At 40.9% G+C, this 24,012-nt stretch overlaps 1 protein-coding gene across 4 annotated transcripts in view; it reads left to right on the top strand.

The window, feature by feature from the left end:
• The window catches only part of cadm1b (cell adhesion molecule 1b), a 131,135-nt gene that overhangs the window by 68,998 nt on the left and 38,125 nt on the right, over positions 1-24,012 (top strand). For 3 of the 4 annotated variants that reach the window (XR_011930749.1, XM_072464317.1, XM_072464307.1), the window contains exons 2-6: positions 8,685-8,705; positions 14,543-14,689; positions 18,981-19,133; positions 19,954-20,091; positions 22,985-23,143. Coding sequence is in view for 3 of the 4 variants with exons in the window: in XM_072464317.1 (XP_072320418.1) it covers positions 8,685-8,705; positions 14,543-14,689; positions 18,981-19,133; positions 19,954-20,091; positions 22,985-23,143 (618 nt within the window). In the remaining variant the exon portion in view is untranslated. The remainder of the gene's footprint in view (positions 1-8,684; positions 8,706-14,542; positions 14,690-18,980; positions 19,134-19,953; positions 20,092-22,984; positions 23,144-24,012) is intronic. The other variant, XM_072464308.1, reaches the window with a different exon arrangement.

Raw genomic sequence — 24,012 nt, 5'->3', positions numbered from 1 at the left:
CTAACGTTGATCAAATATCTAGCTGGATGGGAAATGCAGGCCGGGCCAGCTGGTCGTCTCCGTGGTGACCCTCTCCTTCCACAGTGAGCAGAGCTATCTGTAGCGGGCCAGTCGCACGTATCTCCTGCTCCATCTTGTATCCACACTCACCACTGCTTTGTGGACACGTTGTACTTTGTCAGCTTGTGCAGGCTGCCAGACGCGCCTTAATAACTTAAAGAGGGTTCTGATTGGTGGCTGCTGCCTGATCTCAGCAGGATATCTGTTGTGTGTGCCTTTTGGTGGTTTTGCTTTATTATTTGGAAGAGCGAGAGGATAAAAATGTGTGTTTGGAAACACAACATACTTGTATAGTATATTACATTCTCAATTCTCATTTATAATACTATAATAATGTTGTATCAAATAAAGAGAACAAATTATCATCCTGATTTGTATTTCAGACCAGGATACAGTATTTTTTTAGAAGTATATAACATTACTTGTAATATTCTGTATGCCTCTCTTCTGATGACACATTATTTGCATGCTTGTTTGCATACTGGGTCATAAGAATATAAAATATATTTTACAAATCATGCAAATCATGGATCTGTCTAGTGCAGAAGACAGAAAATATGGACAGTTGGCCCAAAGGCTTCAGCTGAGCTCCAGCTCATTTTGAAGACCAGATTCATGTTGCTACTTCAGAGCGAGTCTCTGCAAGGCCAGCTACCTGCAGATTAATCTAATTTAATTTGACATAAATTAGCCCCGAAATTGTGTATCATTAGAGCTGATAAACATTGGCAGTTTATGTCTAAAGAGATCAAATCATGTTATTCCTCTTTACAGCAGCAGCACACTTAATACGCTAGACAGAGCTTGAATGGTAAGCAGTGATTCTGGACGGGTTTGAGGACGGGTGCTGGTGCTTGCATTGTGATGGTGCAACACGTGATAGTGAGAGAGCGTGTAGACAAATACTGAACCTCCGCATGACCCATCTCCACGCAGCTCTGGCTGGCAGCTGATCCCGCTCACACCCAGCAGTCTCTCTCTGAACGGGGAGGCACGCTTTCTCTGGCAAACATGGAAAGCTCCAAATGATTGATAGCCATTTGTTTTGCCTGCTTAATACAACATAAACTCCACAGCGATTTATCACTGCTCTGAGGGCTTTTCACGGTGCCTCTGCGAAGCCCTCTAAATATAATTCATTTTGTGTGTGAGCTACGAGCCAGGCATTAATGTTAAATATTCATGTGGGTCCGGTCTAAATGATGTGGCCATTGGCACACAGTTAGAGCGCACTCGTGGATGGGAGAAAATGTCAGGCTGGCAATAAATGAAAGCAGCGATGCCGTATATTAACCTGCCATTGTAAATTTATTGTTGTTGTCATTTAGTATGGCCACTTAAAATGGATCTCTCCCCTAATCAATACAACTTGTAAAAAATTCAGCATATTGGTCTGTTGGCAATCATCCCCACTCATCATATTTGCTCATCTTTTAGTCATTGTTTGTATTTGTAGTCTAATTTGTGCCTCATGAATGCTAAAAGAGAACGTGGCGCTATTTCTGCTGTAATGGCTTGTTTGTTGAGAGAGCCGACTATCAAAGATGTTAACTTGACTCCCCTCAAAGTTGTGGATGCAGCGCAAGCTTCTCTTGTCACACTAAATCAATACAGGTTGGGCCGGTGCAGATTTTATGATTTGAATTGTATTGAGTATGACGTCGGTCAAGCACATTCATTTGGGACTAGTTTGAGCGCCTTTCACCGGGGCAGAGCTGCTGTCATTCTGGCAAACAAATTGTTTTCAGCAATTACGTTCTACAATTTAATACAATTAATGATCCATTCATCTTCTTCCATTTAATCTCGTCAGTCATGCCACATGAAGGGACATCTTTCCACACTCGTATCCAGTGACTTCTGCCAGTCCTTTGTCCCTCAGTCAAACCAGCACCTGCAGTAATGCTGTTTATTTGCATAGTAATGTACAAGTGTCTGTTGCATAAATTTGGCTCACTTGTTTGTAATTTGGTGAAAAAATTGAATAATTTCTGTCTTCACTCATTAAATAAGATAATTTATCCTATCATTCAAATTAGCATATTGTATTGTCTTAACTATTAGTTTGTGTATTTTTTTCAGTTAGTAAAGGTTAAAAAGTTGTATAGTGTAGATAATGAAATGCATCTAGTGTTTGTAAGTTTGTAGTTTGTGAGCCAATATGAACGCATCACTAGACATAATCAGGTTCATTTACATCACATTCACTAAATATGAATCATGAATAACATGAGTTCGAGAGTCTGCGTATGCTCTCTATGTAAACTGGTTGGAAAAGGGCAAAATATAATAGTACATGGAGTATCCATTAGGCACTGGAGTGAGAGCGTAATGTCTGCTGTGCATCGTTTGGGTGAAGAAGTGAATGTTAAATGGCCGTATTGACAGACACACTTGAGCAGAATTCATTTTTATCAAACACACTCACATTTTCAGTCTGACTAATGAGGCCCGGGGCTGGAGATGGTTCCATCAAGGAACTTCCCTCCTCCATCGCTCTCACCCTCTTCCTCTCTCTCCCTCCTGCTCTCCCTTTCTCTCTCACTCCAGGGTTGCCTCTCTCTTCTTCCGAACGTGCACCTGATTGATAGCTGTGATTTGCCTGAGAAAAGGGAAATGGGAAATTGAAAAATAGTGAAAGAAGATTGGAAATAACACACTGATTATAAACTGTGCAGCAGAAACAAAGGGCCTTCCCGCTGCTTCTTTTTCTTGTTACTGAGGACGCAGGTGTGTGTCTGACAGGTGCCTGATTGAGCCGCACAAAAGACATTACAACTGCAAACAAATGCCTGTGTTTAGCGTCCCAGGCCAGTTAACATTTTGGGCTGATAGATGTGATTATGAGTATATGAGCACTGGCACAAACGGGCACAGGTGTTGGTGAGCGGCACGCGCAAAACACGGCATGTTATTGTTGTGCTGGATATAATCTATCTATACAATTAATGGTATGCCATCTGCAGGGTCATCAGCGGCGGGGCGGGTTTTTAATACGTCTCATATTGTAATAATGGGATGTCTCTGCTGGAGGCTTGTACACTGATTCATCATCTCGCATAAGAAGAGCGGGTAATTTTCCACACAAAAACAACAACTGGAGCGTTTTAAAAGATCACTGATTTACCAAATAACTTCAATTTCCTCTTTGGTACAATTAATTAATTCTGTCTATATTTAGGATCTACAGGAGTGTCATCAGAATGTGTTTCTCATGAAGATTGGTTGATTAAAGACTAAAATACTTTGAAATTCCGTCTGTGGGTCCAGACAGTGGGCAGTGGTGCAGCAGCTGTCTGTTGACCCAGCTGAACCCCCTCTTAGGCCGTCTGACCAGCCTCGGTATGTGGGCAGGCTGTGCCAGTGACAAGACTGTCATAACTGTCTCCTAATGTGCTAATTATCTCTCACACAGGCTTGCACAACACAAATATAAAAACATTGAGTAAGCAGCTTTTCAGGAGATCAGGGTAAAAAGAGGCTCAATGAAGAATAACAAGAACAGTGGTTTTGAGTTGGCTTTAAGTGTTTGTTACTTGCATATGACCTTTATACATTTCTGAATGTGTTAGACAATACACTAAATAAAGGTTCATGTTGTAACTATAGTTTAAAGATTCAATTTACTGATGTTCATTGTGATATTTTTGGTAATATGCTATACATCCAAATTTGTTATCGTGTTATATTTGGTCTAGTTACAGGTCAGATCTGCGGAGAGGTTCTCCAGCTCACTATAAGAATGCATGTTTTTTGTGCTGCTCTGTGGCCCAGTGAATAGCACGTATGCTAGTCACGAGTTCAAATCCAGCTCCAACAATTTCCTGCATGTCTTTCCCTCTCTCATCCCCATTTCCCGATATGCTGTCATGTCCAATAAAAACTACAGGACACTGCGGCCAGCTGCAGATGTGTCCAGATGACTACCTTTTAAAACCTTTTCGACCAGTGCTCCTTAAAGGCAAACATTAGTGAGTCTATAGCAAGATGTCAGTCAAACAAACGTCAAAATGTCTGCATCGAACTAAAGCATTCACACACTCGAGCCCCAGTAATGCAGGCTCCAAAGAGGCTTCTCTGTGAGATGCAGCGTCACCGGATAAATAGCTAACACTATCAGTCTCAGTCAGCCAAGGGTTAAGTTTAGTGTCTTTTGTGCAACGTGCTTCGGTTCAATATCACAATGACGTCCTTCTTGATGCACTTAAGTCCACTTAAGTCAGTCGTTCTTGTTAACATAGCAGAGAAGATGAGTGTGCCTTGACGGAAAAGGTTGTTTTTGTCCTTTCCAGCTAACACACTAATAATAAGACTTATCTAAGGAGTTTTAACAGCGTTAAAACATCTGAACTCGGTTTATCATTCAGCTCTAAGGTTCATTACAGGAGGAGAACTCTGTGAATTATTTTCTAAAATAGAATGGCAATCATTAGATGCAAGAAGAGAACAGCACCTTTTGTTTGTGTATTAGGCTCTAGTTGGCATTCTGTCTGATTATTTATCAAGTTTATTGCACATCAGTTCAGGTTTTCACCGCTTGAGGTCTCAGGACATTTTTATCTTACAGTCTCATCGTATCAGAGACAGAAGAAAAGGCTTTCAACAACTTTGCTCCTGTGGAACAAAACACAGAGACTTTTAAGTAATTTTATGTCTTTTAATGATTTTAAAGAACTGGTCAAGGACTACACACAGTGCCAATGCACTTGTTGTATATCATTTTATCTCATATTGTATGTATAAATGTGTTTTTATGTATGGGTTCATTTTATTGAATGTTTTATTTGTGTTTTAGTATTCTGTGTTTGTTTGTTGTTTATTCTGTATTGTGTTTAACAGGGACCCATGAAAAAGTGAACTTTTCTCATTGGGTTTCCCCAGTATAAAAAAATAAAATGAATTAATTAATTGATGTATCTACCGTATAAATCATGTAGAGTACATGCAGTTTCACATGCTGAATACAGATTTGCATTATGATAAATAAATGCACATTTGATCAGTAGGGACCCAAGAAGAATATAACATTTATAATAGAAGGTAATTAGCTGCACTTCAGGGTTATATTTAGTCTATGGAGAAAGAACATGTGTGCACTCTTGTGTATCCCGTCAGGATTAATTTGTTAGCCAGCCTTGTGGGGACAAATATCACAGCTCCCAGTTGTGTTAGTGACAGGTGGTACTGGATTAAGACATAAATGACACGTGATGAAAGAAGGCGGTTACTTATATCTAATGGTGTTACTTTAACTCTGAAGTATGTGTATTGGTTGATGGGTACTATGTGTGTGGTTAATATTGACTGCTGCATACATTTATACAGAAGATCCAGCCAGTTTCAAGGTTGACCGTGTCATTAAAATGTTTTGACATCAAATACTGTGGAGTTTGAAGCAACACTTTGACTGAGCAATCACGCTTTTATTGCAAGATTTACTCTTTTTTATTAGTGAGTAAAAACGTTACTAATCGTAAAGCATAACATGATAAAATAGGCTTGATTTTGATACCACAAATGCTCATCAGTCAACTGTAATTTTCAGTATTGATTAGTATCTAATTTGCAATACTTTTGACCCTAATACTTTTTAAAATTTCTTCTGACATAAAATTTAATGCAGATATAGTCCACAAATGTTCATCATACATTTACTTATTTTTTTTAATTCTAGCCTGAAAAACTGCATCATTGCTTCTGTAAACTTTGATATCATAGTCTCCTCATTAAAACTTACCATAATGTGAGAAATTACTGTCCCATCGTTAATCATTTTCAATCATGAAGAACATTTAAACACATAGATTTTCTAATGTCCAGACTATGTAAAGCCAATTTATTGATGTTTACGTCTTGCGTACTTTCTTCTCGAACCAAGGCTTTGATAGTTTTTTAATATATTTTTTTTAAGCAGCCATCCTCAGAAGTGGCCCATGTTTATTGGGTCCACTCTGCAGGAGCTCATTTGTCCATGCGACTTCCTCCGAGGGAAAAGTTTGAAGCCCACCTCTGATCCATCTAATTAAATGAAAACTCAGTGAGCTCCACGCAGTCAGACATCCCAGTGCAGCCACACACACACACACACACACACACACACATGAAGGTATAACTGATGTGAATCTCCGTGGGGGACTGCAAACCACGCTCTAGCGTCGTGTCCTCTGGTGCAGTGCTATCACAAAGTATGCTGACACACAACACGCCGCAGATCATGAGCATAAATAAGCAAGGGAATGTTTTACCTGAAAAGAGGAGCATTAATTCAAAGGCATCATGCTAGTACTGAAAAAATGTTGCCTCATTAGTGTTACCCCACTGCTTTCTACAGCTGCGACGACGTGAGAGAGGATGTGTCAGTCGAGATCTTCCTTTTGCCTTTGTGACTAAAAAGTGCACATTATTCCGCTTCCATTGTGGCAAACGATGGGCTGAACAAAGATGCTTGAATACCAGCGGGCTCCGAGTCGTCACATCTTTGACAAATGGCTGCCAAAAATTTAAACCTTCACAATGAGTGTCTCCTGCAGGAAATTTAGCATTATTGTAGACTCAAGCCCTCCAAAAAACGATTCACTTCTTTCTCTTTGCCCTGCACCTAAAGCGCAGAAGTTGAAATTGGGGGGATGAAAAGAAACGGAGGTGAGGAGACAAGGACAGACGTTATTAGGAGGACGCCCTTGTGATTGACAGAATGGTGCATGGGCTGCGTTCACAAGCACATGCCATCACAAGCGGTTCCCCCAGAAATCTGTCTATCACTGCTGTCTAAGCTGAGCGACAGCCATGACATCTTATCACAGGCGCACTGGCACCTCATAACTTCTGCCTAATGCGCTGCAGGTACAGGAGGAGGAAGGGGCGCACACAGCCATGGACTATTTATAGCCCGTTCAGGGGCCACCAGCAGGAAGTAGATCACACCGAGGGGTTAGGGAAGATGTCACTACACTGTATCAGCAGTGTTTAGATAGGTCTCCTTTGACAAGATTAAGCACCTCTGCGCCCGGGTATCAAGGGGAGATGTTTTCTAGGTTGCACTGGGCTTTTACTGACAAGTAACATCAAATAGGGGCAGATATAGTGCATATACAAGATGATAATGAGCTATTTACATAATGTTGCTACAACGCCATAATTACCTGGCAATTAAAGCAGCTCAAAAGCCTCATTACTGGCTGTCCTGAGGGCTTCTTGGACTGGAATGTGTGTTCAAGCTTGATTTCCACTTTTAGATCAGTCACAGGAGTTTTGGTAATGTTTGATACAGTCTATATTTTAATGCATTAACATGGGGTGTCCGAATTTATAACAACTTTTACTCATTTTGTGAACAATTCTAGTCCTGGGCCTATTCAATTTGATTTAGTATTTTTAAAAATAAAACAAAAATGGCTTTTCGTTCTGAATTCAGACTATACAGTAAAGGTTGTGGCCCTCGGCCCACATATTACCTTCAACCTGCCGAGAAAGTTTGGACACTTCTTATACCTATGTATTAATCCTCCGGCTATTCCAAGATAATAATGTATGAAGGTGTGAGAACATTGCTACTGTACTATGTAGGTGCCTTATAGCTAAACTGTATTATGAAGACTTTTTGAGATAGAAATGTGTGATACTTCCAATTATCACCGAAAGTTTGGAATAGCACATTACAACATATTGAGCTGTTTCTTGTTGCATGCGTCTGGCCCGTTAGAAATTTGTTCACTATCAGGTGTGATTTGTCACCTATACTTTTTGTCCTGAGGGAATCGCTGACACATAGAAAATGCACAAAGGAGTACACAAGGACATGTGTCATACCTTACACCCTTATTACGCCAGCAATGACATGTCAGACAAGCAGTCACTTCCCCATTCTGCAGAGAGACCCACATTGCTCTGAGTTACAATAGTCGAAAAAACCCTACTAAAGTCTGTCTGAATGTCAATATAATAAAAATGGCTTGTGAGAAATAAAACTGCACCGAAGGAGGGGAAATGTGTGTGTGCAAATATGTGTGTGTGGCCTTGTTTATGAATAGCACACAATGAATGATGGGAGCTCTCCCGAGGGTAACAGGCCCCTGAGCGCCGCTGTGGGGACTTGGGAACATGCCAGTCTCCCATGCCCCGCGAGGAGATGCCAGTTCGGGTGGGTACCGTTCCGAATGGGTGCTCTCCTTTCCCTTCCAGGATCTACGTGGCGGCTCCCTGGGGAGAGTCTCCAGGCAGTGGCTGCACCAGAACGGACCTGGGCTGGAATCTCAATCAGGGACGAGCATAAAAACCCAAAAGTCCACACCACAACACCGCACACATACAGTATATCCCCTCCTCTTTGTCTCTCTGTAATATCATTGCACAAGGGAAAATTGAGAAAAGGCCTCATTATGTCTGGGGCTGTGTACACCGGCCGGAAAAATGGAAGAAATTACCACTTGATGATGCCTTTTGTATTCGTCTTAATTACTCGGAAATTGCATATGGCGAGTAATGAATTTTAACGTGCACATTATTGCGATGTATTTGTTAACCGAGGGATATGGCTGTGTGCTTGCATCCTGTCTTCTCACAAGCTGTCTCCTTCTTCTCTTTTTTCCCCTGCCCTGTTCCTGTCCATGTCTGCGCTGCTACAGGAGCTGCTGAAATCGTGACAGGTACGCCGCTTCATTTCTCTTCCCTCTCCTACCTGCTGTTCATTTGGAAGTGCTGGTTTCTGTCTGTTTCTGTTGATTTGCTGTCCGTCCAACTGCTGTTCGTCTGTGCGTATTTACATGAAATACGCCGCCGGTGTGTTGCAACTCCACTGAAGGAAGACGCAGGCGTCTATCTACACACAAGTAGTTGTTTTTTGTTAGTTATGAATCGACCACTGTATTTATAGCTAATTCTGCCTGCTGTTCCTAACTCGAGTGTGTGAGAATGAATTCTCTTCAATGTGACATCACATCACACAATGTCTTTGTCTTCACTTCATTAATGTCGTCTGTGTTTGTTACTAATTAATAATTACATGTTTGAGTAACTAATCATTAAATACACAGCACCCCTTTCATTTTAATCACCATGTCTGTTAAATATATATATATATATATATATATATATATATATATATATATATATATATATTATTTTCCAATAATCCATCATATACTGTTTCTATATGTTTCTAAAATAGCCCACAGTGTGTATGTACAATCATTGTGTACAATCACTTTTTCCCCATACTGTGCTTAATACAAAATATTAATTGCAATGCAATATTAAAATAAACCCAGCTCACAAAGTTTTTATTTGTTTGATTTACAACAAAAATGCCATTAAGATCCCTATACAGCATTTTCTACTGCAAATTCATTGAATAAATCAGTCAATATCCATAATATCATTAATATCCATATCGTAGTAGAACCAGTTTAAAGCAGCAGTTAATTTCCAGGTAAGTCAAGTTCTTGAAATTCCCTTTTTGCTTTCTTAATATCGGTCACATGCACAGTGTAAGTGTAGGCATCATAGCACTAAAACTAAAAGACATGCTGTGGCTAGCATGCATCGTGGCGACGCAGCACAAGAGAAACATTATTAACCTTTACAAAAACAGGCTAATTAGAAAGCTAATGTTGTATTTGTTTAGTTATACTGTATTACAAAAGAAAGGATATTTTTTACCTACTTATCCTGAGAACAGAAAGCTTTCTTCTATTTTAATGGTCTTATTTTCTTGTTGTAATGTGGGCCCCCATTATTACACAAACAGATGCACTGATTTTCTATGATTACATGTCTTTGAAGAATAGCTGAGATGGTCAAATTAGTGGGTATGAAATTTGTGAAACCTTCCAAACGTTAAGGTTCTGAGAGAAATGGCAGCGCACTAATTATACCCCTGGACTGGAGCTTTCTTATGTTCCAACATCCTTTAAAAGCATTTCATCATGAGGATCAGGGTTTAATGACTGAGCAGCGTAAAAAGATGTGTTGCACTAAAAAGCCGGCATCAGAAAGAGACGGTCGCGGAAACTTTTATTGTTAACGACCGACTGTAGACGTTCCTTGAAAGGACGCGGCGGCTGCAGATGCGGGTAACTCCGGGGAGATCTCACGCCACTGCTGTCCCGCTTTCACTGACCTCTTTCATGTCTTCTAATATGAAAAGAAGAAAGGGAAAAGTTCAAAGATGCCAGAAAGGTACCCCAAGTATTCAAGGCAGCGGACAGATTATATCCAATAAATTCAACTTTTTTGGGTCCAGATTGGTCGGGTTGGCTGATTGTGTTTTGCATGTGATGAGGAGCAGATTGTACATCCCCTTAGAGAGCGTCCAGACTTCTGTGGACCCAGCTCTTTCACTCATATGTTGTGATGGCGGCACATGGAGAAGGGGGACACTTTACTCTTCCAGACAGCTGCTGGACTGAGTGAGAATTTATCAGCCAGTCATCTGTACCCGTTCCTCTTCCTCAGCCACCCCCCCCACCCCCTGTCCAACGCCCAGAATTAATGACTGCCTCTCCTCATTTGCACCCAATCATGACCGGGATGCTGAGGCAATTGAAAATGTTTACTCCAATTGCAAAAACCCTCCATGTTGCACAAAGTGGCTTGTTTTCTCTTTGATGGGATTGCTAATCACAGCGACGTTATTTATGTGTGTTTTGAATTGGAGATGAGCCTAGGCCTGGGATTTTGGAGGGCTACCAACCTTGCTTGGGGCTGCTAAACCTTATGGAGAATTTATCTTTTTGCATTCCCTTTTCTCACAGTCCAACAGATTGGGAGCAGAATAACCTTGCTTTGAGGCTGCGCTACGTTCCTGTTATGACTGCCAAATATTTTACTTTTACAACAGTGGAATAAAAAAGACATCAAAGCGCTAAACAATGCTTTTGCTTTATTACAAATTTCATGTTTTACAAGGTAACTTATTCACAAAAAAGTGTTACGGCTGCCTCTTTCTTTCAAAAACATTACGGGTAATGCTGACATGCTGATCAATTTGTAGACTTGATCTACTTTTCAACTTAAGAACTGCGTTAAAATGCAAGAAAAAGCATGTAATCAGTATTTAATGAGTGGATAAAACTGAATTAGATGCATGCATGAAATCGTATATTCAGTATGTGGTAGGTAAGGGACACCTCTCATTAGTCAGTGCCAAACACAAGCCAAGAAGATAATAAGTTTGACCCTTAGGTGCCATTAAGCGTGAGGAGGTGAGGCCTAAATGATGCGAGTCCATCACTGTCAAAGCCACTGCAGCGAGTGTTTGTCTTTCAAACATCCACTGAGCGATGAAGGTGCCAAGCAAGGGCATGTGTGGCCTAGTTTTTCAAGGCAACACTGCTCTACAGGTGTGTGGGTCTTTTTTTAGTGGTGTTTATACTGAATTCTACATTGTACTCTGTATACTATGGGATGTCACGGTATAGAATGTTTATGCTTCGATCATTGTGAGAAAAAACATGACGATTTAAGGATTATTCACATTCATTGATACTAACGATAGGGAACTCTTTAAATCCACTTCATTCACTTTGACTAAAACATCGCCCTTCTTCAAGTATGTGACCAGCTTTATGAAAGAAAACGTTAAGTTAAGAAGAATGAAATGAGAAAGTATATATTTGAGCTATAGATTGAATTGTTGCTTCTAGAATGGTTACAATTACTAACCTAAATTATCATGATTATCATTTTCTTTTTTTAAATCTTGACAGCTGAGAAACAATACCACAGTAAAGATATAATTATTATAATTACTCATAGAGAAGTTATATTCCTTCAGCATCTCTATATCATTATTAGTCAAACTCTGACCCGCGGGCCAAATCCGGCCCACCAGACGTTTTAATCCTGCCCGCCGAAGATTTCAAATTTATATAAAAAAAAAAAAAAAAGAAGAAAAAAAAACAAAAAAAAAAAACATTCATAGAACCATAATTACATCCGTAACCGTTTTTATCACTAAAACTACGCGTCCCACAATGCCGCCGGTGGCCGCCCCTCCCCCACGGGGCTCTGCTGCACTGCTGTGTGAGCTGCCGAGGGAGAAGTGCACTTTAAGCACTTTTGGGCAGAAGTTTAGTGGTGTGTCAGTTCAGGTGTACAGATAACTACACAGACATGGAAATGTTAGTTAGTACATTTAAAAGGTTTTTTAGATCTTGAGAAGTTTATTTTGTTATGTTTATCTCTGTGTAGATCAACTCTGAAGTTGTAAACTGAAGCAAAGTGTGAAATTACACTTGTTTTTCTAAATACAAATAATAAACAAACGTTTTGTAATTTTTTTTTATCGATCCAGTAATTGCTTCAAAACAGCGTAGGCTATATAAAGCTATTTATTTCTTATATTTTTAATAGTTTTATGTTTTACGTTATGTTCGGCCCGCGACCCAGCCTGAGCGTCGAAATTCGGCCCGCGGCCCAAAATGAGTTTGACACCCCTGTTATAGTGGGACACAAGAGAGACAAAATGCTGTTGCAGCACCAAAAATGCCAGTAGTGTTACCATATGGCCTTATACTACTACTGATAAAGACCTGTTATCTATTTAGGAATGGCCCAAATCCAAAATCGTTCACTCAAACGAGTATTGTAGTAGTTTTAGTATTGATACATTCACAAAAGAGTTCAAAAATACTATTAAACATGACATCTAAATGAAACTTACTATCAAAGCAGTACAAATCTCCTTCACACATACCGCCTAAGGCCCGAAGTCACTGGGATAGGCTCCAGTCACCCGCGACCCCGAAAGGGAACAAGCGGTAGAAAATGGATGGATGGATGGACATACTGCACATCCAATACCCAAATACAGCTCCAGTGGAGCTTTGCTGCAGCCCTGTTGTGTGATGCCCCGAGTATGAAGTTTTATACTGTGCTGCGTACTGTGTCTTTCTACACGTTCTGCTTTGTCCTGAGCCCAATCCTTGGCAGGAGAGTGAAATGAAAAGGGTAGTTCATTGCGTCAGACAGTTCTTAGGAGCTTTTCTCTACAGGAGGTTAATTTTGTATTGCTTTCCACATTCAAAGAGTTCATTCTGAATCATGCTAGTTTGCTGTCTATTCCCATTATCCCTATCTGAAAATGTAGGTGTTCTTTTTTTCCATTCCACTTTGTAAAAGTCAGAATGCAATAGAGGTGTCTGACAACTCGGGCATGCAAATGGGCTTTTGATGTTTTCTTGGGGCCCTGACTGAGTGTTGTTCCTATGCAGGTGTGAATCTGTGTTATTAAAACATATTTTCCTTTTCGCCTTTTTTCACTCCTGCCAGATAAATATAGCACAGGGTGACTCTGATTCCTCTCCTGTTCTGTGTGAAGGAGGGGGAAACAAAGCTGCTCCTTTTTGTGCTGGGGTTTGCTGTAAGGTGTAAGTTACGATGACAAGGTCCAGCGCCTGTCTGTAGCAACAATGGCCGTGTACAAAGAGAGCTTAGGGCACTTTTATTTCTGGAGCCGCACACCAGAAGCACCAACACACTGAGTACACACTGGTCACATGGAAGCTCAGATGGAGGGCTCTGATAAAGCTTAACAAAAAACAGCATCCAGCTCCTCCGATGCACCTCCCTGCCCAGATCCACCGCTCCACACTTTCTTACACTCTCTCTTTGTCTCCGTTTTGTCCTTTTCTTTATTCTTACCTTCGTGGGCAGCCGAGCTTACAGCCCATCTGGCACTGACTCACAGGGCCCACTCCGAGCTTGGGGGGGATCAATAGTGACAAACATTGCACATGGCTCTTATAATAAAAGGATTAGATTCAGCGGCGAACAATGTACACAGTCTATTCGCGCGTCCTCTCAGCGTGCATATTTGATGTTTCTGATTGTTCATAAATATCAAGCTGTAGGACTTAGACGGCACCTCATGTAGGGATGTAGTTGACTAAAGACAAGCCCAGTGCAGCAATTAATTGACAAAAAAGGAACGTGACGCTCAAAATTGGTAGGATCTCACACAAAATTGACTTTAAACACAAAGAAGTATTAGTAAACTGCATCTTCTTGAATGAAAATGTTCACATTGAGGTTAAGGTACACTTTATTGTCCCTGAAGACAATTTTGTCTTCAGGGAACACCTTTGTTCTCTGTATTTGATCCATTTCTTCAAGGAGCAGGTTAGGAAAAGGAAGATTACACTATGAAGTCACTCCCAAGACCAGATCAGAATCAGAAAAGGTTTATTACCAATACCAATGAACAAAATTCACAACGTAGGAATTTGCTTTGGTGATTCGGTGCTACACAAACAATGAAATATAATAAAACAACATATACAAAATAAAAAGGGTATGCATTAAAGAAAAACAATTTAAATCTACTATAGGATAAAAAAAATAAAGAATGCCAACTTCCTTTACCATAATCTCATAAAAGAATTTGTTGACTGATGCTAAATGTGGTCAATGAAGACACCGTTGATCAATGAATGGAGGTGCACTGCCTTGTTTCATTTTCTGCTCTGTTTGTGTGTATTTCAAGTGGACGGTCAGAACCTGGCAACCGACAATGTGACTGTGATCGAGGGCGAAATGGCCACCATCAGCTGCAGAGTCCGAGACAACGATGACTCGGTGATCCAGCTCCTCAACCCCAACAGACAGACCATCTACTTTAAAGACTACAGACGTGAGTAACCAGTCCAACTCTGGACTGTATCTAACAAGCTAAACAAGAAATCATGAGTTTATAATCCATTTCGCCATTTAAGGCACTGTGTTGCTTTCCTGGACATGTTCTGGATATTCTAAGTTTGTCCCAGAGTTTAGTGTTAGACTTATCCATTCATGGCGTAAAGCAGGTGTCGTGACCAGGTCAAGTTCCAGGTCTGAACACTCACAGTAAGAATGTATGTTGCATGATATTTCAGCAATAAAACACCAGTTAGGAAGATTTATTGCCATACTGAAAAAAACATGTCCAACAAGCATTGCATGCCAGCTACCAGAAAAGTTGTGCAGTGAATCTTTATATATTTTAAAATGTGGTACTCAAGATGATCAAGTGATTACATTACTTTTAAACTATTGTCTGTTCAAATTGTGTGAATCAAAATTACTTAAAGAGGACAATTTTTTATGTTTTGCAATAATTTGAAATATGATCTAATTATGGGTATGTTTTTGTGGATCAATCAAATGAGGATTTACACTTGGATTTCCTCTTGAAGATATGTAGTTGACTCCAGGCCTGGGCACATGTCTGTACTCATTTTACTATACCACAGACTGATTCAGTCATGTGTGAAATGTTGCCTTGTGATTATGTGGCAGTTTAAGCAATTTAGTAAATCTTTGCATTCAATTGTCCATGCAAACTTAATACCTTATGTCCTTGACTCTTTTGGCTCATTTTCACAAGTCATTAAGCCCAGAAAACGGTGAGATTAATATGAGATACTACACAATGTGTCTGTAATGGGAGCAGCTTGGCGTCCTTGTCACTGTTCGATTTTACGATAATCTAGTAGATTAGGATATTGAACATTATGCTTATGCATGAGCATATGTGCTACTTCTAGCTTGAGTTTTCCTATTTGCTTTTTTACTTGTTTGTGACTGGGAAAGACGCCAAGATTCAAGGTGAATGAGGATCTTCCTTAGTCTCAATCACATCCCAGCTGTTCCTCACTGCTGCAGCCTGTGACGTCTTCTTCACTTCCACTTTGAAAAGTGAAATATCTGCATGGAAGTTAAATGAGAATTGCATGAGAATGTAATTGAAGAATATGGGTTTAAGTAATGCGGCTGCACCATAAGAAGGAATATGTGTTTTGGAAAAGATTAGATGATTTAAATGAAACACAACAGTTTATATTTATTCTGGAATCCTTGTAACACTCAATATCAGTCTTTTTTTAAGGCCACATTACTCATTCAGCCTTTTGTTTGTAGCGTGCGGCTTTATATGCATTCAAAAATAGCCTGTGTCATTTTGCTCTACTTTAATCAATGAAGTTCCACTGCCAATTAGCAACACAAAAGCTTTGGTTTATCTACAATTAGATCTGTCTTTATGGCAGCTCGGCGACAGCAGCAGAAGCGTTGTTTGACTCTGGCTCCTGTGTGTTGTCCTGTGGATAGGGGTCTGACTGCTATTCTGGGCTGTGTTCCTAGAGGACTGCCTGTGCAGGACCCCCCTCCGCCAGTGGTATTGTTAGCTGTCAACAGGCCCGCTCCACACAGCGCGCCACATCTTTATGTACAAGGAAGTAAACAGCAGCTACACCAGGACACGAGCACGAGACAAGAACAGAGATCCTAATTCACACACACACACACACACACACACAAATAACTAGCGCTAAAAGCTTCACTGCCACACACAACCGGTTCATGCTCCAAATAAAGATGCGCTACATGTCACAGGTACAGTCTCTAGTTGCCAAGAGACGTTTATTGAATGAGATGTACTACAATGGAGCATAACATCATAAGTACTTACAGGTTAAGTCAATTACACACATTCATTATGTCATTGGTTGGATTAATGAAAAGCAAAACAGCAGAACATAAGGCTTTGTTCGTTCACATTTGCACACACACAACATCAAAATTGAAGCTAAACTAAGAGCTAGACAAGGACTGGTCCAATACAGATTCTTTGTTTTGTCGATTCCAATATCCGACATTTGGCTTGGTGCTGTGGCCGATAACGGATAAATGCCAACACCGATATTTGCATTTTAAAAACCATTGCAAGGCCCATAAACAAATCTTAAATTGATGTAAAACATATGTAGTATGTAGGATTATACAATTATAAGTTACAGCCATTTTTACTCTTTAGTCTGTTCAAAAAGTCAAATTTGATGCACTGAGAACAAACTAGGGACGACACATGTGCTCACACAGCTAAGAAGAAATACTTGAGCCAAATATAGATACCGATATCGGTGAAAGTCAGTTTTGACCAATATAGATACTGGAACTGGGACTAAACCAGGAATGTCCTATAGCATTCTAAAGCCCTTATATCATTGACCTTTAGATGGTAAAGCGGATCCAAGCACCTAAACTCTGCTCAGAGCCACAGTAAAAATGTGCTGGGCAGTGCCTGGAGGGGGAAAGGAGGGAGTAAGAGCGAGGAGGTCTGGACCAACGAGGGTCAACTTGTCTTAAGGCTGGTTTATAGTCCAGCGTCAAGCTCCATTCAGTCACTTGCCCTTACACAGACCTGAACCTTTAAAGATTCTGCAGAGCTAACACGGGGCCAGGCGCATAGGAATTAAAATGATTTATATATTTACTAGGACAATAAACTCACATCACCAACATTTTTGTCAAACCTGAGCTGTTTTAATCGGTTGTCTATATAGTCTTTGTGGCTGAATCAACGGCAGTCCTTGTAGTCCGCAGCAAATGGTGTACGTACACGGCACTGCAAGCTCTCTGATTGGCTGTCAGCCCGTCAATAGAGTTGATGGTTGGACTATGAACCAGCCTAATCCAAAAAGATGAATGCGGCCCTCTACAAACCGTTTTAAACACTTCAAACTCCACCCACACACTCCTCTACACCTTTGCTAGACTGTGAATTGACATGTGAAAAGAATAATGCATTTTTCAAAATGGAGAAAAAAAATCTTGCGTTAAGGTCGATTTTACCACATTTTGTCTTAAAAATGTCCTTTACTTCATTGTCTGTTAGTTGGAAGAATTCACAGACTGGTCACGATAGCTGTGTAGCTGGTGTTATCTGCCAAACGAGCTAGATACAAGTTGTTGAATTTAACTGTTTATCTGGCGTGCCAAGGTCAACCAACTGTGAGTGGTCAGCGAAACAAAGGCCCAGTGTTGGCTCACAACTCTTTGTCTGTTCAACATGTGTTAGGCACAGACTGCAACGTGGGCTCACAGGCTGCACTTGTTTGGTTAGCTCTTCTCCACTTTCAAATTTCACTCATAAAATACATACGAGTTATTGAAGTAATACTGTTTTTTATGTAGTAATTTGTAATATAATGGTATTGTAAGGAGGCCAAATCATAATAAAACGTGTTGACTCGGGTGCAGCAGCCCTTTAATTTGTCCACATTGGTCATCCTGTCTGCACATCTCTGACTTTTCTAGGCTTCTATCATAATAATAGAGATAATAATAATAATAACTTTTATTTATATAGCGCTTTTCAGTGACCCAAAGACGCTGAGATGATGTGGAGAAGGTGTCATGCCGATGTAGCTTCGTGACCTCTCGTTGTGATTAAAATGCTCGGGTCTAAAGCCTGATGGCAACACGGCTCCCGGCACTTTGAAAACAGACTGCTTAGAGTCTGGGTCTGTCTAGCTGAAAAGCCAAAAGAGGACTTGATGAAATGTCAGGTCGAAACATCAGAAATACCCCCAATCAAACCGACCCAAGCTGTTTATGTAAAAGAGAGCGCTCAAGGAGAGGGCTGACCCAAATCAAAAAGTCAGACATCTTACCCACTTTGACAACATTAAAGAAAAAGACCATCCACCAAAGCATTAGTATACGGCTTTTTAGACAGTCTGAGTTAGAGGCTGGGCCCTCTCCGCACTTTGATTTAATTCATTATGTATGTTTGAATGCCTGTTCTTTCCCTTGAATATGTTAGCTTGTTGTAGCCATCCATGACCAGCAGCAGCCCATTTTAAGTTCCTGAACTTTCCTAGCTTGTTAAGAGTCCTCATGAGCACTCTTCACACTTTCCCGTGTCTGTGAGTGCTCTGTGGATTGTTAAGCTACTTTATAAACCAACTTGAATGAATCATTTTGAAACTCACTTTTCTTTACTCAATTAAGGAGAAAAAGCACACAAAAGGGCAGCGCTCCTCTGCTCCTCTCCGAGCTTGTTCTCATTTCTCCCTCGCGCTCACATCCTGGTTCGTGCGTCTGGCAGTGACTCTTGTCCATGTCCCTCTCTGGCCTCACTGTCTCTGCCTGTATGCCCACAGCTCTGAAGGACGCCCGGTTCCAGCTGGTGAATTTCTCTGACAACGAGCTGCGGGTGTCTCTGTCCAATGTGTCACTCTCAGACGAGGGCCGCTACGTGTGCCAGCTCTACACTGATCCTCCACAGGAAGCCTACGCAGACGTCACTGTCTTGGGTAGGTGCAAGGTTGCTCGTGGAAGTGCAAACAGCAGTGTCTCCAACACACAGGCACTGCATTGTTCCTCTCACAGTACGATGAAGTGAATATGGGGAACACTGTTAAGATATCTTTGATTCAGCTCTTGCAAGTGAAACAAAGTGTCAGCCAATTAGGTCCTCGTGATGCTCAACGGCAAAGTCAGTGCGAAAAGGAACAGATGCTGAAACGGATGGCTTCGCCTGTATCGGTTCTGGCAGCTGTGTTGACTCTGTGAATCCCGGTGAATGTTGACTTGGCTCCTCCAAATGAGTCCCCATTGAGAGTCAGCTGTGGTACACTTTGATGCTTTGCAATGAAATGACTCTAGTTAAGCTTTATTATACATGCAGACATCCTGGGGGATTGAAAGGAATTAAAAGCACTTTAAATAATTACTGGAGATGTACAATTGAAACATAGCTGCAGTATTTATGAACCAAGGGTTGCCATCAAGAGTCCTTGAAATAAACACCCTGCTGACTTTTTGCTGAAGAGTGATAAGGGTACAGCCTGTTATGCAGCAATAGTCACATGGAGCGATGAGGGATCACTCAGCCCGGTCTGTGGTGCACACGTTTTGCATATGATTAAAATGCAACAGCAGCAAAGCACCTTATTCATTCGTTTGAGAGTTGGCAACATAACAAAACAATGTATTTACTGTTCTAAAAAGAATTACAATGTGATATATTTGGGGAAATTCTTCATTCTTCTTAGTGTTGTATTAGATATTGCAACAGATTTGAGCCATTTGGTCAATATTTTTCTGACAGTTTGTGCATTTTCTTTGGGACAGTCCCGCCGGGCAGCCCAATCATTGAGAGCCAGGAGGACCTGGTGAGCGAGGGCAACGAGACGGAGCTCACCTGCACGGCCATCGGCAGTAAGCCAGCTGCTTCCATCCGATGGATGAAAGGGGAGGAGGAACTGACAGGTCAGTGCAATAACAGCCTGCTGCAGTTTGCCTCACATGCTCTGGATCTGTCCATTTCCTTCATCCTCTCATCTCAACAAGTTTCTTATGTGAACCAAAAGTACAGCTCACTAGCTGATATACATGTTGTACCATTATGTTGACTGACATGTTCAGAACACAGCCAAAAGAAAAGTATTTGTAGATTAAGAGCATTTTGTCTTTTGCAGATCGAGTTCCTACAACTTTTGACTTTTTGCTTTTATGATAGTTTTAATTTGTATGTCCATTATGTTACAGAATAATGAATTTGTCGGTAATATATAATTTGTAATTATAATATGCTATATGTTTTATTATATGTGGATATATGTTTGTGAACAAGGCATACTCGTGAACTAAGAAATGCTTATTTGACCTTCATCCCAGAGTCTTCTGCAGTTTCATAAATGGTCAGCTTGTCCAGAATGGTGCAAAACCCTTCATACTTCTCAGCTATAAGTGAGAAGATTAAAAATTCACTGCCTTACTGGGAAATATTTACTTGTCCATACATTATTTAAAGTGGCCATCCGAAGTGTTGAGATACACTGTATGGATAGGATTAGAACGAAGGGGATCCATTTGGCTTGTCGAGAGATGAAATATTTAGACAAGACTGAATGTGAAGCTAAATGCCATCTGTGCCTCCAGTGCTCCCCGCAGGAGTCAAAGTCGATTTGTGTTGGGAAGTTGTTGATCGTGGTGTAAGGGAGAGTGAGACAACAGGACGGTCGGATCAGCAAAATGCCACTGACACGCTGAGCGGGCTAATCCATAATGGCCGTGGCTACATAAAAGCTGGCCCAAGTGTCACGGCCCCCTATACCCTGGAAACACAAATCACTACTCATTATGCATGTTCGAAACAATTCATTAGCTCCTCCAACCCTCAAGATTAAAGGCGCACATCGCATCACTTTCCTACAATTTCTCTGATCATGTTTGTCTCTTGTTCCAGCGCACTGCCAAGGCGAGTCCTTAATAGCCAAAAAGAAATGTGCAAGCTAATTTAAACATACTTGCAAGCGTGTGAGGAGGTTTAGCAGCCATTTATCATGCTGGCAGGTTCACGCCTACAGGGTTTAGGGCTGAGAGACTCTGCATGCAAGGTGGGAAATAGGCTAGTTATCGTGAAAGGCAATGGTGCTGAAGGAAATGTGATCGTACTGCTCAGATAAGAGGATATATTGTATTTATTGGACTACAAACATTTGCACTAAAATGCTTCATAATCAATACAGAGAGTCACTGTAAAGCCTACACTTTCCAAATGACTTGAGCGAGCCCATTTATTTTGAAATATCTATCCAAATAAAAGCTGCTAGTTAAACTTTTAAAAGGCTCTGTGTAAAAGTAAACACATTTGAGTTGCAAAGTAGTTTTTTGGAGTACATTTTTACACAGTGCTGACAGTTTTATTGAACATTGAGCAGTGGCAGCTACTGACAGCAGGATCAGTGGTGCTGGCAGGCAAGAGGCTGGGCTTAAAACGCACCAAGGCACCGTGTCACCCTGAGGAGCGGTTATGCTTGATTGCACTGGGATTGATCAGTAGTTGATGCTCACAAGCGCGTTTGATTTGACATCTCTGCTGCAACACTCCGGTCTCCTCTGCATTCAGATTGGAGTCCTTCCTCGACCTGATCACTCTTGTTTTTCTTGTCAACGTGAAGATGACACTGATAATTGACAGGCATTTGGTGGTGACAAAATGGGAAGATAGTTTGATCCTCAGAATTAAATTAGTGGCTTCACAAGTTGTAGAAATCATTTTTGAAATATTTCACCCTTCTAAATTATTCAGTGGGATTTTCAATTAGCAGCGAGTGAGTGAGATATATTTCTTGACTTTATTGCTTGATTAGAGTTTGTTTTTCTCTTTTTGACTTAAACAACACAACTCAGCGCAATTGCTTTATCCATGTGCTTTATGAAACTGCGCCTTAATGACAGGGCCAAAGAATAAATTAATTGTTCTGATTGATGCATACATTTAGTATATAGTACTGAATTTTAAATGTCATTTCACACATTCTAACATGTTTTATACATTGTCATCACAGGTTCACGCATACTGTTCGCTCCCTTTTGTCTTGTGGATATTATGGCCCCTACATTACAGTAACATCTGGTGTGTTTTAAAGAGCCTGTTCAAGCACCACGGCCAGTCAGTTTTAATGGGTTGGAGTGCAGTGACCGTTAACACATCCCACTACTGTAAATGTTATGTAGTCCACTCTGAGGCAGTGGGTGTGTGTTACATGGGGTTAATTTCCATCAGGAGGTCTGTGAGAGGGAGCTGGTGATCATCCACTGTGGAACAACACTATTTTGGCTTGAGACTGGACTCCCTGGTGACATGGCTGAAATGGAAGTGTGCTGCAGGTCAGAGTAGGGCTGTAATTATTTCCTCACTTCATTAAGTGCAAGTAAACCATCACACTCAGCACTGCAGCTAATGCCGCACCCCTGTGGCATTGTAATGCTCTCTAAATGAATGCCCCTCTGACAGCCCAGGGCCTAGTGGGCAGGAGATTACTGCAGGGTGAGCCCCAACAATGCCCAAGTCTCAAACTGCACAGCCTTCATTATCGCGCTGATATAACCCTGCGCTCCTCACTGCCCCAGTCACAAATGAAGGCCTGGGGCCCGTCACAATACTCTAAAGCCTGGTTTGGGCTCCACGTCTGTGAACCATAAATTAAATGTAAATGCCATCTGAAAGCGCCGCTCTTAGACAGGTAATGTGCTTCTAATATCTCTGACTATTTGCTCGTTAGGTCACTGCAGGCCTGTGAGGTGGCAGGATTTGAAGGCTGTTTTCTGAGAGGAGATGCACTTCTCCTGTTTTAAGCCTCTGGTGTTTTTCCAGGAGAGGCGACGGTGGAGGAGACGTATGACAGGATGTTTACCGTCAGCAGCCGCGTGAGGTTTTCTGTCACCAAAGACGATGATGGAGTGCCAGTGGACTGCATCATTGACCACCCGGCTGTAAAGGACCTCCTGGCTCAAAGACACTTGGAAGTGCTATGTAAGTGACCGAGAGATGCACACTACACTACCCTCTGCGAACACTCGTAACTAAACTGGATCTTCTAGAGGCTGTGACTTGGCATTTTATAATACAATCCTGACCCAAGAGAAAAAAAAAGCACTTTGAATCCATTTGACTTATGGAATCAGGGCTATTTTTAGCTCGAACACACTAGTGGACTGTCAATCATTGAGCATAATGCTGCCTGTGGGCACAAACCTGTCCTTCCCTAACCTTGCTACTTTATAAGAACTCTAAAATTGTAAACACAAAAACTGAGAGAAAAAATACACTTGTATGACTTACTTTTAAAGATGGAGTCAGTGCTAGTGCTAGTTTTAATACATTATTTAAACGTGTACTGTCTTTGACCCTGAACAGGAATATATTTGAGTGCAAATCACCATTTTGGGAGTCATGGGTCTTGGAAAACAACAGTTAATGTGAAACTCAATTATGTCTCGAAAGAAATCTGAATCTCCTTCCATGAAGTGGCCTATTGGATAACGTCAATTCAAAACATAAAAACACACACTTTTGTTTAGGTGTCAAACTAAATATAGGTGTTCTGTAATAGTGCAGTGATTTTGCAGGTAATACTGGTCGCTTTACACTGTTCAACATCAAGGAAAGGTTAACGTACCCTTTTATAGGCTGTATAGAATATTAATTTATTTCAGACAGACAACTGTTTTGTTTGACCTTTCAAAGAAAAAAGAGAAAGCTTGACTGGAGCCGCTTGACATTTTGGTAATCTTTGGTGAGCATTGATAAGAAGGGAAAATCGTTTTTGCTGTAAGCTACTGTAGACCCGGTATGTCTTCTGAGCACATGTAAAAATCACCTTATCCACCATTATGTTTTAC

This window comes from Eucyclogobius newberryi, unplaced genomic scaffold (genome assembly GCF_026437365.1).
Source record: "Eucyclogobius newberryi isolate DKJ021-1_F unplaced genomic scaffold, fEucNew1.0.hap1 SCAF_10, whole genome shotgun sequence".
In the NCBI taxonomy this organism is placed as follows: domain Eukaryota; kingdom Metazoa; phylum Chordata; class Actinopteri; order Gobiiformes; family Gobiidae; genus Eucyclogobius; species Eucyclogobius newberryi.
The sequence above is the reverse complement of the archived record's forward strand: the minus strand, read 5'-3'. Positions and strand labels throughout refer to the sequence as shown.